Source organism: Triticum aestivum, chromosome 2B (genome assembly GCF_018294505.1).
Source record: "Triticum aestivum cultivar Chinese Spring chromosome 2B, IWGSC CS RefSeq v2.1, whole genome shotgun sequence".
NCBI classification, from domain to species: domain Eukaryota; kingdom Viridiplantae; phylum Streptophyta; class Magnoliopsida; order Poales; family Poaceae; genus Triticum; species Triticum aestivum.
The window spans coordinates 78,865,765-78,883,813 of NC_057798.1; the positions used below are offsets into that span (position 1 = coordinate 78,865,765).

The 18,049-nt window shown below is 45.6% G+C and overlaps 1 protein-coding gene across 1 annotated transcript; it reads right to left on the reverse strand.

Annotated features, from left to right (window-relative positions):
• Window positions 1-6,384: 6,384 nt before the first annotated feature.
• On the reverse strand, window positions 6,385-7,006 carry LOC123040543 (uncharacterized). Its single transcript, XM_044463357.1, has 2 exons — window positions 6,843-7,006; window positions 6,385-6,756 (listed from the first exon to the last, which is right to left on the reverse strand). Exons 1-2 carry the CDS (start codon window positions 6,976-6,978, stop codon window positions 6,515-6,517), a joined length of 378 nt encoding a protein of 125 aa, XP_044319292.1. The 5' UTR covers window positions 6,979-7,006; the 3' UTR covers window positions 6,385-6,514.
• Window positions 7,007-18,049: the final 11,043 nt, after the last annotated feature.

The window sequence follows — 18,049 nt, forward strand, 5'->3', positions numbered from 1 at the left end:
CAAGAGGCATAAGTATTTAGAAACTAAGAAGTTGCAAGAAAGGCTAGATAAGAGTGCGGAGAATTTAAGATATCTTTCCCGTTGTGAATTTTGCAATAAACAAGATCATTTACATCTCCAATGCAAATTGTTTCATGATCGGATCGTGTCAAAAATTTGTGATGATTTGATCTCCCTTTCTCATTACAATGAACTTAGATTGCTTTTGGGTTGTGAAGAGTTGAAACGTTTAACTAAGCCTATTCCAGAATTTAATCTTAAGCATTTTCTTGATATTGATTTAGAAAAGATTTATATGTTTCGTGCGGAGAATTGCATTGAAAATCCTTATATTGCCAATTACCTAAAGAAAAAGAAAGCAAATGGAAGATGATGAGAATGCTAATGAAAAGGAAGAGACTTCCCAATATCCTCCTATTATTTCTTATGATGAATCAGGTAACGAGGAGGAGCTTTCTGCTCAACCAATCTCATCAATAAGGAGCTCGAAGAGGAAGGTTGAACCTACACATAATGTGAAGAATAAAAATAAAAGAAGGAGCAACAAAGGTAGAAAGGTATCCCTCCCAAATGATGTTGCTCCTACTACTCATTGTGATGATGATAATTGATTTACTATTGGTGTTATCCATATTTTTAATGATCAGATTGATTATGCTTATGATATGAAAGGGCCCAAGCTTGGGGAAGCTATGTTTGATGAGTATGAAATATTTGATAATATATTTGCTGAAATTAATGTTTGTCCCAAGCTTGGGGATGCTACGTTTAGTGAAGATGATATTTTTAGCATCCCAAGTTTTGATATGCAAAGTTGTTATGATGACCTCCTACCTATGACGATTATATTGATGAAAGTGGGTTCGGAAGAGTGTCAACTTTAGGGAGTAGTGATCCCACTATTTTGGAGGATGTTGAATTTTATTGTGATGAATATGAAAGTGGATTTGGAAGAGTGTCAACTTTATTTAGTGATTCCACTATCTTGGGAGGGGTTTCAATCGATTATGATGAGTATCTAGGTGACATTAGGGTTTTGGTTGATTTGTGTCTTAAGGTGTTATTCTAGTACAAACTCTTTTATAGATTGATCCGAAATAATAACTTTGAGGTGGTTTCGTACCCTAGCCTAATCTCTACGTTTGTTCTCCGCTATTAGTGGCTTTGGAGTGACTCTTTGTTGCATGTTGAGGGATTGTTATATGATCTATCTATGTTATTATTGTTGAGAGAACTTGCACTAGTGAAAGTATGAACCCTAGGCCTTGTTTCCTATCATTGCAATACCGTTTACGCTCACTTTTATGATTAGTTACCTTGCTGTTTTCTATATTTTCAGATTACAAAAACCTTTATCTACCATCCATATTGCACTTGTATCACCATCTCTTCGCCGAACTAGTGCACCTATACAATTTACCATTGTATTGTGTATGTTGGGGACACAAGAGACTCTTTGTTATTTGGTTGCAGGGTTGTTTGAGAGAGACCATCTTCATCCTACGCCTCCCACGGATTGATAAACCTTAGGTCATCCACTTGAGGGAAATTTGCTACTATCCTACAAACCTGTGCACTTGCAAGCCCAACAACATCTACAAGAAGAAGGTTGTGTAGTAGACATTAGGGAGACGGATCTTTCGGTGGTGTACACCATCGACCCGGCCGTGGTGGACGACTACATTAAGACCGTTGAGCAGTTGCTTGCTGGAGACAAGTACAAGGTGGTCGGCATCGACCTCTAGTACATCGCCGGTCTTCCCGGCAAAGATCAGAAGGTTGCCGTCGCCCAGTTGTGCGTGCGCCATCATGTCATCATCTACCACTACTGCATGGCCACAGAGCCTTGCGTCCGTTGCGCCAGGTTTGAAGAGCACTGACTACAAGTTCTCTACGGTGGAAACCACCGACAATGTAAAAGCGTCCAGGGTTACGGGTTTGGCCTGCAAGAACCTTGTCGAAATCCGTGAGCACTACAGGGTCTGGGGCAGCACGAAGAAGGACTCCCTGGTTGAACTTGCTTCGGCCATCATCAACCCTTACTACAAAAAGATGAAGCAGGATGCCCAAAGAATAAGTCCCGTATCCTGGCACAGGGCCTGGATGTGGCGACTGGATGAACCTCACCTTAGGTTCGCGGCCAAGAGCGTGTACACATGCTACGAGATGCACATGCAGATCGTTGACATGAGGAAGTGCCTCGTTACCCAAATCGACGAGCCCAGATCGAGCCACAAGAAGAGCAAGCGTCACAAGCAGTAGATGATGATCAGATGATCGTTTATGCTAGTTAATTATGTATGTAATATATAGTTTACTTTAGTGTGTGGAAATGACATGTATGTAGTAGCCACCTATGTAATTATGCATGTAATAGTTTACTTTGGTGTGTGTAAATGCCATGGTTATAATAGCCACCTATGTAAGTGGATGCTTAATTTGGTTATGCAACCATATCCTTGTAAGTGTGTGTATATATATATTGTTGTTCTGTATGCAATCCCAACGCACAATACACACGTCTTATTAGCAGCAATCGTCTGTGTTATTATCGGTCTTCGCACACATTTCTGATTAGAGACCCGTTTTTCGCGTATCACACACATCTTTGTTGGCGCCGCCTCCTCGCCGCAGCATCCTTCTTCTTCAACCTCTCAACTCTCTTTTCTGTCAAGAGTACCAGAACGCACACACACGGAAGAACTCACACACACACAACGCACACATGCACTAGAGAAAAGGATCTCAATGGCTTTGCCGAAAGGATTTCCCTTGTGACCATACAGTGGCTACATCTTTTCTTCCAGCCCTCACGGCCGCCTTTCCATTGCTCAATGTGGCATATATATACACAGGAGGGCACACAGCCAGCCATTACGTCCGGCCATCGCGCACGCACTAACCGGCCAGCACATCCAGCCACTGCTCCAACTAACTCCATGCATGATGCTAATCACTAAGTACATGCACGTAATGCCATCCACTCCTATCCATGCGCCACCAACACACGGCCAAGAGCCACTCGGCTTGGACTCATTCCATGCAAACTACACTGACTTATCCATGCACTAACTAACTAACCGAGTCACCTGACTAGCTAGTACTGTACTGAACATCTCCTAACGTGGTTTACTCCAACAATCTTGTTATGTTGAACTGTTTATGTTCACTCGTCTCAACACAAACAGTTCATCCGAGTGAACCGCATATGCCGTATATCGCACACACCTTGATTTGGCTGGCCGTTTCTTTTGTGTTGCCTAATCACATACAGTTCATCCTAATAAACCGTATGCTATTTATCGCACACACCATCATCTGGCTGCCAGTTTTTTTATTGCCCCTCATCGCAAACAATTAATTGCACTGAACCGTATGCCCTATATCACACACGGAACTAAAATCTGAACCGTGTTTGATGCATCCGTCATTGCAAACATTTTGCATCTTTTTGACGGTTTTTTACACCACCGTTTGCGATTAATGCATCACACATAGTTTCGTCAAATGATCTCTGATCGTAGTGTCGCGTTAGCAGCAATCCTGCACTAGTGGGGCTCGACGCCCATGTCCTTCTGGATCTTCTTCCTGGCAATGTACATCTTGATTCCCTTCAGCTGGGCCCTGCAGATGGAAGGGTTGGATTCGTCAAGCACACATGCACAAGTAACCAAAAGTTAGTCCTCATTATGTACTAATTATCTAAGTTATAGTTAACTTGGATACAATGAAATAAGAATTTGTCAAATAAAGTATTATACAATCACCTTTGATTTGTACGAAAATTTCCCATGATAATTTTCCTTCTTTAAAAAATCACATGAAGCACTCCTGCATCTTAAGAAACCACTCTAACAGTAAGACCTTCAACTCCTTGTACCTAAACCATGGAGCACAAAAAGAAAATTACAATAAGTTTACTCCATAGTTGACATCACTGTAACACAATTCCTAAAGACAGGCACATAATACCAAGATCAACACTTTACACAACTCATTTCACAATTTTGTTCTTGTTAAGTTGGCCATGAGTTATAATATGAAATGGATCATCACATCAAATTATCTTTATTTGAATCCAATAAATTCAACCGCGTAACTTAGCTACAGTTTAACAAAACAGGATCTTGAAATGCAACTAATATTACCCACCTACATATAGATACTGAATTAGTAAGTCAACAAGAGAAGCTTAGAAATTTACAATACACAACCTCATGTGTAAGTTCTAACAAGATGGATCTGGATGAGCAAGTAGCTCATGGAAATAATAAAATAAGACTTAAAATAGGGATGCGATAGGTCTGCAGTTAACTCTATGGTTAGTAATTGCAGATAACTCGTATGACATAGTCACAAACATGGTGCAAATACCTCTGCAACATTCAAGGGATTGCAGCAACATAGAAAGTTGATGTTAATGGAATTTTCAGCAACCCTGCCAACTTAGTAACAAAGTAAGCATTTGCTTCATAAGTTAGTAACCAAGAGCTAGCTACAAACAAACTTAGGAAAACATGTGAGCATGCATCCATACCTCCTTAGACAATGCTTATGCCGCCACAAAGTTCCTCGTATCTGATTTTGCTCAGTAGGGGTTAGTACATATGTAACATTCAGCAAAGACAAATTAAATCAGGGTGTAATCCAAACATAGTAAACTACATATGTTAATCTTTCTCCGTAATGACTACATGACTAAGATACTAAAAGGAAAAAAATCTCAAATATGCGTGGCTCATGAAATAGGATATATGATAATATAAATTAAGAATGTTTCTGCAACTTATCATGGCATCCATTTTTTTGTTTTTTAATTCGGAGGATGTAAGGAAGGGAGGTTAATTCTCTGCCAAACAAACATGCAATCATGTTCTCGTCTATTAGTATAGTTGAAAATGTTAGTTGCAACAAACAAAAAGCCGGATTAATGGATTCATGGGAAGAATTGTACTTTTTGTTCACACAGAATAATGCATCAAATCCTAAGAATCTAAGTATCCAAATTACTATGAATAACGTCTAGATCCAGGCTTATAAATTCATAGTCGACTACTTCGAAGTCCTAACTTACCTAATCAAATCAAAGTGTATCAAATAGATGGAGTCTTTACCGTGCAATAGCAGCACCAGCAAGTGGTACAGTCTAAATCCCTATTACACACAACAATGGGTAGAAAGCCAGTGTACAGATTAGAGTGCACATTTGCTACTTACTTCAGCAATGAATTTCTGGAATGTTTCTTGCTTTTGCCATCTTCAGATGTTGGTCAAAGTGTGAACTACAAAGAATATTTTTGTTCTTCCGAAATCTGTTGCTGAACCAAAATTTTGACAGAGAAGTCAAACCATGAATTTCTGGAAGGTTTTTTACTTTTGCCAATTGCCATTTTCAGATGTTGGTCAGAGTGTGAACTACTCCCTCCGTTCCAAAATAGATGACTCAACTTTGTTAGTCATCTATTTTGGAACCGAGGGAGTACAAAGGATCTCTTTGTTCTTCCGAAATTTGTTGTTGAACCAAAATTTTGACAGAGAAGTCAAACCATCAATTATTTTGCTAAAAATGTTCCCATGCTAACAATATAATAAGGCAATTCCTTGGCCCTTCTCAAAATTATGGGCCAATACGATGGTGTCAACTTACAAGACCAAGAAATGAAAAAATCAGCTGCAATTGAAACATTGAGTGGAAGGAATGGTGGGGCTAGGGAGTAGGGACGTACCTAAAAATCAAAAATAGATGCACACAAAGAATGACCCTGGACAACAAAGAAAATCTAGTCAGGCGAGAGAATGATGGAACAATTCAGAAACATAAATTTTAGGTGCAGCGGCATCTCACCTTAGCCTTCTCCCAAAGCAGCAGGCCCCATGGCGGCAGGCGATAGGCAGGAACCGAGATACGGACCTGCATCTGGTGAGGAAACCGGCACCAGGCATCTCATCCGAATCGCTCCGTCGCCTCCCGTGTCGACGTAGATAATATATCAAAGCCACCATCTCCGCCTCTCCTCCCACCCGCTCGCCGTGCCGTCCCCGCCGACCTGGACGTGCATCCGAGGCACGGGAGCGCCGTCCAGGAGGCACATCACCACGAGACAGTGCGACAGGAGAAGGACCGGACCAAGGCGCTGGAGCATCGCCAATGACAAGGAGACCGACCGCACCGAAACTCTAGATGGGGAAAACGGATTCAGGCAACTACAGGAGGATGGAATCGACGTATCGACATGGTGGAGTATATAGAGCGCGAGGAGGCAGAGAGATTGGTAGCCAACACGGCGGCGGAGACCACAGGAGTTCGCAGGAACCGGCCGGTGAAGGTGGCAGTAGAAAAGAGGAATGTTGGAGAGAGAGAGAGAGAGAGAGGAGCCCGAGGACGGTGCGAAGTTTTTTCCCTTTTTTATTTCACTCGCTTCAACACAGTAACAAGGACACGTGTACCGCACGGTTACTCGCCCTTATAGCGTAGTTTATTGTGTTTGATGCCAAGTACAAACCTATCAATTAGTCAGCATTCTGTAAAAATGGCATGAATTTGTTTGCCCCCTTTGTGCATGGGTTGCACGGACTGCCCAGGGGCGGCCCTGAGACAGTGCTTGGTGCAACAACAGGTCGATATGTAGGGGAACATGCCGCAGTAGCCTTCCTCGAACCCTTCTGCCCGGCATGGCTTATTGCAGGTGCCGTGCCTGCCGCAAAACTTCAACCAGGGCCATGTTCTGTTGACGGTCTCGCAGATTTTGTTTCCTGCTGCATCCCATGGCCAATCCCCGTGCTTAACCCAAAAATTATTCAACAAAACTGAAAGAAAGAAAAGTAAACAAATTATTACGTACGAGGATCCTGGGGAACAGAGGCAGGGATGTCCTTGGCGCAATCAGTCACAGTGATGGTCAGCGGGCACACAAACAATATTAGCAATAAGCTCTTCTTCATCGTTGACCTTGCTCCCATGGCCATAGCCATGCCCATGGTCGATGATCAAACTCTTCTGGCTCTGTTTGGGGTCTCCTCGCCATACTCCCTATCCAGATATATAAAGCTAGCTAGCCCTATCATTTGTGGAATGCATTAGTCCCTTTGGTCGTCCCTCATTTAATACAAACATACAACTTTGCATTAAATGAGCGACAATTAATTGTCGTAAGTCAACGTCAATTAATATGGACCGAAGAGACTATAACAGTACTACATCCGTCGGGAGTATATCTGGTACTCCCACCCCTAGGGTGCTCACCGTGCTCCAAACTCGGTATCACATTGTTAATGTTCATAAACTTCTGAAAAAAAATCCATCACATAGACACAAAATCGATGCATGTTGTCACAAAATTTGCAACCAAAATTCGAAACATAGCTTGAGAAACATAAATGACAAATTTGACAGTAAATAGTACACAACATAAGTTGGGCTTTAGATTTGGCCCATTGTCACGTTGATGTCGATTTTGTCATTTTTGTATCTCAAGCAATGTTTTGAATTTTGATTTGAATTTTTTTGACAACATGCATTGATGTTGTGTCTATGTGCTGGATTTTTTTCAGAATTCTTCAAACATTTGAAAATGTGCTACCGAGTTTGGAGCACCGGGAGCACCCTAGGGATGGGAGTACCAGATATTCTCCCTACCTCCGTCCTGATTTATTGGCCCCCTTTGTAATTTGTGTCAAATTTTGACCAAATATTTAACTAAGAAAATGTTAATGCATGTCAAGAAAATTGTATCGTTAGATTCATATTTAAACATAGTTTCCAATGGTATAATTTTTGGTGACATGCATGAACATTTTGTTATTTACATTATGGTAAAATTTGGCATAAAATACAATGAGAACCAATGTAGGAAGGTGTCTAGGTCTTCGAAGATGCAATGTAATGTATCTCCACCCTTTAATGTGGTAGATGTATGAAACCATCCTTTGGAAGCTACAACTTCAAATCACAGCTAGTAATAGCCTACCTTAATTTCAGAGGATCTTGCGCACATACGTTTCTCTAGAATATCTCTACGTACATTGTTTACTTCTCTTTGGCATGGTCGAACTTCGTGCTATGATGTATCTAGAGCATTTCCTCTTATTTTTTGGTGAATACGCTTAGCAGCGTATCATTTCATTGATAGATAGAAGGGTGTTTACAAGTTACAAGGATGCTCCCTCGCAGACGTACACAAGCCAGCATCTAGGAGGTTGCAAGGTGGAGCAGAGGGAGGAGGATGCTCAGCCTCGGGACACAAGGTTCAAGTTACAGGTATAATCGCGGCTAGCCCTCGAGCACCCGCCTTAGCCCAAAGGCGGGCGTCGTCTTTGATCGAGAGTATTAGGTCTTCAGTGGAGGGGCGCCGGTTCTCGAAGATGGCCGCGTTGCGATGCTTCCAAATGGACCAAGCGGTGAGCGCCACGATGGAGTTGAGACCCTTCCGCAGACAGCTCAGGGATTCATCGACGACCTTGGACCACCACGTGAAGAAGACGGTGTCGCCATCCATCGGTGGAGTGATGAGTCGGCACCACGATAGGATTTCATGCCAGGTGATCCTAGAGAAGACACACCCTGAGAGCAGATGGTCGACGGACTCGGTCTCTTGCGAGCATAGGATGCACGCCGTGTCCTGGGTGAGGCCGTGGCGCACCCGTCTCTCTGCCGTCCAGCACCTGTCGAGGGATACAAGCCAGAGGAAGATTTTGTTGTTCATGGGTGCCCAATTCTCTCATAAGAGACGCCAACATGGGGATGAAGTGGAGCCATGGAAGAGAGCTTTGTAGCACGAGCTAGCCGAGTAGACACCCTTTGAGGTCCATCGCCATATGATGCGGTCTGGCTCGGGGGTGAGGGTAATGTCATGTAACTTTCGCCAAACACCGACATACTCAAACACCTCCTGTGGCCCGAGGCTGCCATGGATGTCGCCAATCCAGGATTGCTGCACGAGGCCCGCGCAAACCGTAGTGTGGCGGCGAGGAACAAGCCGGAAGAGGGAGGGGGCGAGCTCAGCGATCGACTGCCCGTCGAGCCAGTGATCAGTCCAGAAGAGGCATGTCGTTCCGTCGCCAAGCCGCCAGGTAGTGGAGGCGTCGAAGAACTGGGCGGTGACCTCGTCGCTGGGGAGTTGAAGGTGGTGCCATGGGCGAGATGGATCAGTGGCCTTGAGCCAAAGCCAGCGGCAGTGCAGGGAGATACCGGTTCAGTGCAGGTCACGCACGCCGAGGCCGCCAAGCTCGAGAGGGCGGTAGACACGGGGCCAGTTGACCAGAACTGCCAGTTTGGGCGTCTGTTCGCCCATGCCAAAGGAAGTCGCGGATGATGCGCGTGATCTTCCGGAGGATCGTCGGGGTGATGGCAATCGCCATGAGAATGTGAACGGGCATGGCAGAGAGCACATGCCGGACCAAAGCCAGTCGTTCGCCGTGGGATAGGAGCGTCGCCTTCCAAGTTGCGAGCTTCCGCACGAGCTTATCCACCAGAGGGAGCAGGCAGAGACTGGCGTTTTGCGAATAGACAGAGGTAGGCCCAGGTAGATGATGGGGAACGTGGTGACCGCCCAGGCCAGCGTGGAGGCAACGGCCATGTTCACCTCGTCGTCGCACCGGATCGAGGTGGCAGAGCACTTCAGGAAGTTGGTGTGGAGTCCGGAGGCCTCGCCAAAGATCTGGAGGAGTGCCCGGATGGTGGCGAGCTCGGTAGTGGTCGGGTGGCAGAAAATCACGACGTCGTCGGCGAAGAGCGAGATGCTCGATGCCGTGTGCCAGGTCGTGAGCCGATGCAACATGCCAGCGTTGAGCGCATGCTGCAGCAATGAGTTGAGCATTTCCTCTTATTGCTAAGATATACTCCCTCCGTTTCTAAATATAAGGTGTATTAGTTTTTCAAAAAGTCAACGGTTGTCTATGTTTGACCAACTTTACAGCAAAATATATAAAGATTTATAATACTAAATATATATAATGTAAAAATATAGTTCATGACGAATCTAGTGATAATGATTTGGTATTCTAGATATTGATATTTTTGTCTATAAATTTGGTCAAACTTAGAGAAGTTTGACTTTTTGAAAAAATAATACACCTTATATTGAGAAACGGAGGGAGTATGTTTTGTCGCGTAGTTGGGCTGTGTGCATCACACACTGACCGGAAGCATTATCTTTTTAGAAATGAATATCTCCGAAGTCCAAAGGGACAGCTGCTATTTCATGTCTTTTAGGCGTGAATGCTATATTTCTTCTCTACCTAATATAATATTTATATCTTTATATCTCTATCCCTATCTCTAAATCTACCTGTATCTAATCTAATAATAAAGAAAGGATATTTATGTTTCTCTTATTTGGATGTGCCTCTATCATGTGGCGCCTGCAACCATTGTTTTTAAACTTGTGGGCGCCTGCTACCTAGGGGCGATGATATGTATCGCTTTAAGCGAGCAAAAGAAAAACTAGCGTCGCCTGCACCACCCTATCATGGGCCTGGCCCATCACAGAGACACGAGGCTAACGATCCATCCCAGCGTGAACCTTTGTACTATTTCCCCTCTATTTCTAGGAATGCCACGAAACATAAATACATTAGGTTTATATTACTAATTACAAAAATCGTTTGTCAAAGTCAAAATTTTTTGAATTTTTTTAAGAACTTAAAAAATGTTTGCGAATTTGAAAATCTATTCATGAATTAAGTTTTTTTGACAAATTTGAAAAAATATTCATGACTTCGAAAATGTTGGTGTATTCAAATATGTTCGTGGATTTGATTTTTTTACAAATTCAGAAAATGTTCCCAATATGAAAAAAGTTTGAAAATTTGAAATGTGTATACAAAATAAAAAATATCCATGTACTAAAAAATGCTGGAAAATTAAAAATATATGCAAATAAGAAAAAAATTGTGAATTAAATTTTTTTTGCTCGCAAAGTCAAGCAATGTTTACAAATTTACAAAAGTATTCACGAATTTATAAAATATTTGTGAATTTAAAAACTTCACGATTTGATCAAATATTTGCGAGTTTAAGAATTTTAGATGAATTCAAAGAATGTTCAGGAAAGTTAAAAAGGAAAGAAGGAAAACCCTAAACGGGTGGAAAAATAAAGAAACAAACACAAGGAAAAAAAAGCCCAGGAAACACTGATGGAAGAAAAAGAAAGAAAAACGAATGAAAGGTTCCTAAAACCAACGAGAAGCCTTCTTATTCCCAAACCTGATGAAGCGCTAGCTTCCCTTCGGTGTCTAATGGGTCGACTCATCTTCCTACACTAGTGGGGGATCAAAACGTTAACGCCACAATGCAATACATATGATTTGTTTCTTTTATTTCACTTCTCGGTTTTTTGGGTTTCTTTTTGTTTCTTTGTCGGTTTTTATCATTTATTTTTTTCCAACACATGTCACATTTTTAAGATACACGTTGTACACGGGAACCATCCTTTTGATGTACAGATCATGGGACATGAACACGATCAGGTGCTACCTCCCTCTTGATGCGTCGGAGATCCTGAAGTTAAAACTCCCTGCTGTGAACAACAAGGACTTTATTGCTCGGGTGAGTGAGCCGCCAGGGAAATTTTCTATTCGCAGTGCGTATAAGATGGACTTTGATGAACTTTATCAGCAAATACAAGGTTTCTCTAGTAGGTCACCAGGTGGAGACCGCATCATTTGAAGGATATACGGGGTAGTCTGGCGCAAAAGTATATGTGTTCGCATGGTGAACTGCCAATAATGCGCTACCTACATGGGAGGAAGCACACAATAACCCTCGAAACAAATAATCATTGCCCAATCTAATACCACCTTTCATGATCTTTGCCGGTACCCACATGCTTCCGCTCTTTGATATCGTTGAACATCTGCGGTTGCTCATGTTTCTGTGGAGAATTTAGTTTGGTCGAAATGAGATTATCCACCACAAACCGGAGCCACCAATTGACTTATCGAAACGGTTTCTATCCAGTTATGTGCAGTCTCTTCTCAACATACGATATGAGCCACAACATGATCCTATATTCCTGTTAAAGGTAAATTTGTGCCGTGTGAGGTACCACCTTCAAAAGGGACAAATGAGATCAATGCCCAAGACCAGGTTTCATCATGGAATCCGCCTGAGGTTGGCTCAGTTAAGCCTAGCACGGATGGATCATTTCTTTCAGAAAATGGCTATGCTAGGACTGACATGATACTTCGGAATCACACACGCGATATTATCTTCTCTTCATGCAAGTGTATATTTCACTGTGCGAATGCCTCGGAAGCAGAAGTATTACCCATAAAGGAAGGTTTATCGTTTGCGTTGCAGTGGTGTAATCTCCCCATTCAAATTGAGTCTGACTGCCTCAAAGCAATGAAATTGGTGAGAAATGAAGGCATCGACAGATCCCGCTTTCTTGTTTTTGGTGTGTGAGATTAGATTACTCATGGCACTTCGAAACACTTGTATTGCTCATGCTCAACGGAATCACAACTTTGTCAGTCACAATTTAGCTCACTATGGTAGAACTAGTGGACATACCGCCATTTGGCTTGGTTCTCGTCTGGATGATATTGTCGAACTTTGTAATTCTGAGTGTAGCTTGGCTATGTGAGTAATACAAGTACACTCTGTTAAATAAGTGTTGTGGTTTTGATTTAAATTTAAACTAAAATCAAGACACTCATTTTGGAATGCAGGGACTATGGTTTTGATTTAAATTTAAACTAAAATCAAGACACTCATTTTGGAATGCAGGGACTATAGTACATTGTACTGTTTATTGGGTGATCATTCAAGATTGGGATGAACTTAATGAAAAAACATACTACATACAGACATGACGTCACCTTGATCTCTTTTGGACCAGAGAAACAACTACTCTCGTAACCATCCAGTCACAAGTTGGTTCTTGATCTAGATGGAATCAGAGGGGGTAGAATTAATTGTGTGCCTCCTGTCTACATACAAATATGCTGATTGTTATGTTATGATCCAAATTCAAGTATAAAGATGAAGGCTATCAGTATTGACCTAGTTCACTTGTGTTATATATAATCCTTTGTGAGCCACCGCACGGGATAAGTTGATCAGTTGTAAATCCTCGGTATTTGTAACCACACCTGATATAGTGAAGATTTGTTGGCTGATGCCCGTGGTTTTTTCCCCATCGTGTTGGAGGGGTTTTGCACGTTAAAATAGCATGTCTCTTGTGTTGATTTCATTCTTCGTCGTTTGATTTGGTTGGCGTATCTCTAACACTGATACTAAAGCTACGCGGCGCATGTTAGTGCAAGGTATTTTCAAAAATGATTCTCTTCGTACTTTGTTCTTTTCTTAGTTGTACTTAACATGAGCAGAGGCCGGTAGTCATGCATGCAACGTCGTCCTTTTTAACAAAAGAAAAATACAATGCTGCTGCTGCTGCTCGTACATGCACGATGCAGGTCAAGTGGTTACAGATCGGATCCAGTTAGGCTCATCCCTACACGGACGGATCACTGAAGCATAATGTCAGAGCCGCTTCATGACGATCATTGAGCCATTAATCCTGTCCGGCAGGCAGCGGCGGCGCCTGATTCCCCTCGTACTAATGGGAGAATTCTCTAGTCCAGACTGTTAAGCAACCAACCCACCCAACGGTTATCATCGTCTCCAACTCTCCATCGTCACGTCAAGAGATCCAACACCTGCTTCTCCCAAGGAAAGTTGGAGCCATATGCCGAGCAAGCATGCAGATCCATCTCAACCACGTTCCGGCCGCCGCCGCTCCCTGGCGAATCGATTGCCAAATTAACAATCCGTTCAAAGTACACATTTTAATTCAAACATATTCCCTTATGTTAACCGCAGATTTTGTCACATTGTTCATCACTAATTTTAGTATTTTTACCATCTGAAGGAAACTCAGATGTCGATGCAAACTCTATTCTCCATGCCTGACTCCACCAGCTCAGCTGTGACTGCACATTACTGGTAATAATCAGTAGTAAAAAGACTCACTCCCAACTCATCGCTCAAACACTTCAGTGCAAAAGTCTGCGGCAGCCAAAGCAGGAGCAGACATAAACATGGACAATGACTTCACCACCAGAGATTAAGGCCAACTCCACCGCGCGACCCCAAACGGACGTCCATTTTGTCCAGATTCTGTCCGTTTGGGTAGGGTTTGGGGCCGTGTCCGGGCGTGTCCTGTGATGCGGTGGCTGTGCGCCCAGCGCGCGGTCGCATCCATTTGCATCATCCTGTCCGCGTCCACTTAAAAAACTAAAAGCAACGTTTCAAATGCCAAGCCCTAGTTCAGGCCAGCGGCCCCGGTTCATCACGCCGGCAACAGAGCCAGCGACCTACACGTCCATCGCCGGCATCAGCCAGCCTCCAAAATGAATAGTTCTCCTCACCGGCAACACAGCCGGCCTCCAAAATGAATGTTTTCTCGCCGGCACACTGCCAGCGGCCCGACGGGCGGGCGGCACCCATGCCAACCTCAAAAAGAACGGCCACGCCGATCGGATGACCTAGTTCAGGCCTTCGGCATCGAGCATCTCCTTCTGCCTGGCCTCGAACCAGGCCCTCGTCTTGTCGCTCATCTTCGACAAGTCCACGCTCATGATCGCAAGGGCCACCTCCTTCGCTTTGGTGGCGGCATTGGTGGCCTCGATGTCGAGTTGCCTCTGCCTGGCCTTGACGTTGTCGGCCTCGATGTCGAGCTGCCTTTGCCGGGCCGCCTCCTCCATGTCGAGTTGCCTTTGCCGGGCCGCCTCCTCCATGTCGATCTTCCTCCTCTTGGCCGCCTCCTCCATCTCAAGCTTTTGTCTTTGAAGGTCTAGGTATTGCTTCATTTGCTCGTCCTTGCTTTGCCGCTTCTTCTCGTCCCTCACATCCTTTTGGGACATCATGCCATGCAAAGTCTCATGCAAGGCCATGGATGAGGCGTCACGTATGTCGTCCACCTTGGAGTTGGTCTTGCCCCTCGGCCTCTTCAATGCCTCGCCATCCCCACCTCTGGCGGACTTGGCCGTCTTCTTGCCTCTCTTTCTTTGAAGTTCACGGTATTGACCCTTGAACTTAGGGCAATTGTTGATGATCGTCCAACAATGCATAAGAGTGAATGGCTTGTCATTGTGCCGGGCCTTGAATGCCTCCAAAGATTGGAATGCCTACACCACATGATCAACAACAAGTGAACATGCAAACATATACACGGCCGAAGTCTCATGGCCGTAGCAAGGAAAGGGCTAGAAAGAGGAGAGCATACCATGTCCCCAACGCCGAGACCACTCACAGGCCGTGCTTCAACGCTCAAATATGGCGCAATACTTGTTGCACTCTTGTTGGATGAACAACCATCTTTTTGAATCGAGCCGATGCCACGGTTGCTTGTAATTTGGTAGGGCTCAAACATCTTCCTTTCATGAAATGTTTTGTGGACTCTCGTCCAAAAAACAATGCCCTTTTGTTGCGCGCCGGTCCTCGGATCTTGGCTAATCTCCATCTAAGCTTGACAAATCAACTTGTCCTCATCTTGTGTATATGAACCCGTGCGAATGCTCTTCCTCTTCTTTTGTGCCTCCGCTCTTTGGGTGAGCTCATCGATGAACAATGGTGCATCACTAATATCAACATCATTGCCTTCTTCTTCTTCTTCATCACCTTCGACATAGATGTCATCGTCTTCATGCCACGAGTCACCATGGTCGTAGTCAGCACGGTCGTTGGCCTCTTCATCGGGGACGTACTCGGCGCGGCCATCCTGACTTTGGGTCTCATCGGGGTCGTAGGTACGGCCATGCCCACCGTCGAAGATCACGTCCTCCATGTAGCGGTTGTAGAAGGGGTCGTCGACCGCTGGCGTTGGGGTTGGCATTCCGTCAAACAAGACGCGTGGAGCCGGCATGGTGCCCGTGAACGGTGCCCGTGCCTGCTTTCTTAGCATCTCGACGGACGACCGCCCGCCGTTGCTGGACCCAGGCGTGACGTTGAGGTCGATGACGGCCGCGGGGCGCGGTGTGGACGGCGCAAAGAAGCCCATGTCCGGCGACACCGGGAAACGGGTCTGGCCGTCGTGCCTTGGCGGAGGGAAGCCTGGCGACATGGGCGCGGTGCGCGACGTCGGCGACTGGCAATGCGTAGGCCGGGCGACCGACGAGCCTGTGCTCGCCGGGCCGACGGCCGATGCAGGGAACCCGGCAGGATGGCCCATGCCAAGCATGAGGATGGCGTGCGCTTTATTGACGAGGTCCTCCTTCTCGTCGGCAGCGGCCTTGCGCCGCGCGGCCTCCAGCTCCTCGCGCTGGGCGGCGAACTTGGCCGCGGCAGCATTGACCTTGACGACCGCTCTCCGTTCCCTCCTTTTCGCCAATTCCGCGTCCAACTTGGCGATCTCCTCCGGCGTGCACTCCGACCGCAGCTTCCTTGACGCCTTCTTCTTCACCTTTGCGGGCGGGTCGACGGCCAGGCCGCCGGAACTCGGCGGGGCGTCGGCCATGGACGGGGGAGAGAGGGGGCGGTGGGAGGGACGAGGAAGGGTTTGGGGCAAATGGCACCAAATGGACGTGGGGGGGGGGGTTGGTTTCTCCCACCGACAGGCGGGCCAGGGGAGGACAAGCACGCGCGTCCCGCCCGTCCGCGCGCTGTCCGTTTCACCCCAAAACCGGCGCAAACTTGGGCCGGGGATGGGTCGAAAGCGGACATAAAGCGGACAAAAGTCCGTTTGCGCCCGCGCGCTAGACTGTTTCGTTTGTCCCTTTTACCCCAAACGGACAGGGGCGGACAGGATAGGGTCGCACGGTGGAGTTGGTCTAAAGATGAGGGAGGAGGGCAGATCTCGCTGCTCTATGCTGCCACGTACACCATCCCCCGTCACCGAGCATGGCCGTCTGCCATGCCATGCATGCCACCGCACTTCGCTAGCACTATCAAGGCAAGAATCTATTCCTTGAATCTCAACCCATGACCACATGACGGATCCACACTCCACGGCTTTACCACTTCCGTGTCTGAAACGTGACTGCGTGCTCCCATGCATCATGAGGAAAGGCAGGACACGAGACTGCAAACTGCACCAGACATGCAGTGCCATCCAACCTAGCCACGTACGTGCACTGATGCACACATACATGTCAGCATTTAACATTGGTGCAGCTATAGACTATAGCATGGACCATACAGGCATGTGGGAGGCGTCGTGCCTAGCTATGTTTGGAATTCTTTGCAATTCTGATGCAACCACTGCAGAACCTTTCAGGTACGAGAGAAATTATTTAACTCATTTCAAACCTTAAAAATCCATTGTTTGAGTACTTCCAATGGCTACCAAGCAAGATCCAACCACCACTAATCCACTATGTACCACGATCGATCTTACCCAGCCATAACCTCGGCTCCAACTTGTAAGACAGAAAATATTCGGTGTCCAAACTGCATGCTTCTGAATGCACGCTTGACGCTTCACAGCTTTACGAGTTTGCCACCACCCCCGTGTCTGAAACCTGAATGCGCGCGTGCGCCTTCATCATCAGGTGCCATCCGTGCACGCGCGTACGCACAGATCAGATGCAAAGCAAAGGGAGAAAGAAGGAAAACTGCACGGCGGGTGCAAAGAATAACAGAAATGTTAACGCCCCGACGTGTGGGCGTTGATCATCTCGATCACACGCATCCATCATCGTCCAATACTATATGCACGAATCTTGGCACAATCTGGCTGATTTTCTGTGCCACGTAGGACAAGGCGTGTGTGTGGTGTGTGACATAGTTCGCCCACACATCAGATTTACCACACGGAAGAACCGGTGTGTGGGCGTTTAGCAGTTCACCCACACATCAGTTTTCAGTCACGCACAAGGGCTGGTGTGTGGGCGTTTACCATCTCGCCCACACGTCCGCCTCCTCTCCCACACCCAAACTGCCAGTTGCCATGCATTTTGCAGTGTACATGGCAACTGCCCTAGTGTGATTGCAAGCAGACGGCAACTCTCTCTTTTTTTTACCCGAACATGTCAGTTGCCATATGTTTTGCATGGTACATGGCAAATTGCCCTAGCGTGCACGTAAGCAGATGACAACTCTTTTTTTTTT

Bases quoted from the DNA above. Each gene is read 5' to 3' on its own strand.
- LOC123040543 (XM_044463357.1), bottom strand. From the start codon at position 6,978: ATGGGCATGGCTATGGCCATGGGAGCAAGGTCAACGATGAAGAAGAGC. The intron at 6,757-6,842 runs GTACGTAATAAT...CATGGGATGCAG, and splicing joins CTCTGTTCCCCAGGATCCTC to CAGGAAACAAAATCTGCGAG.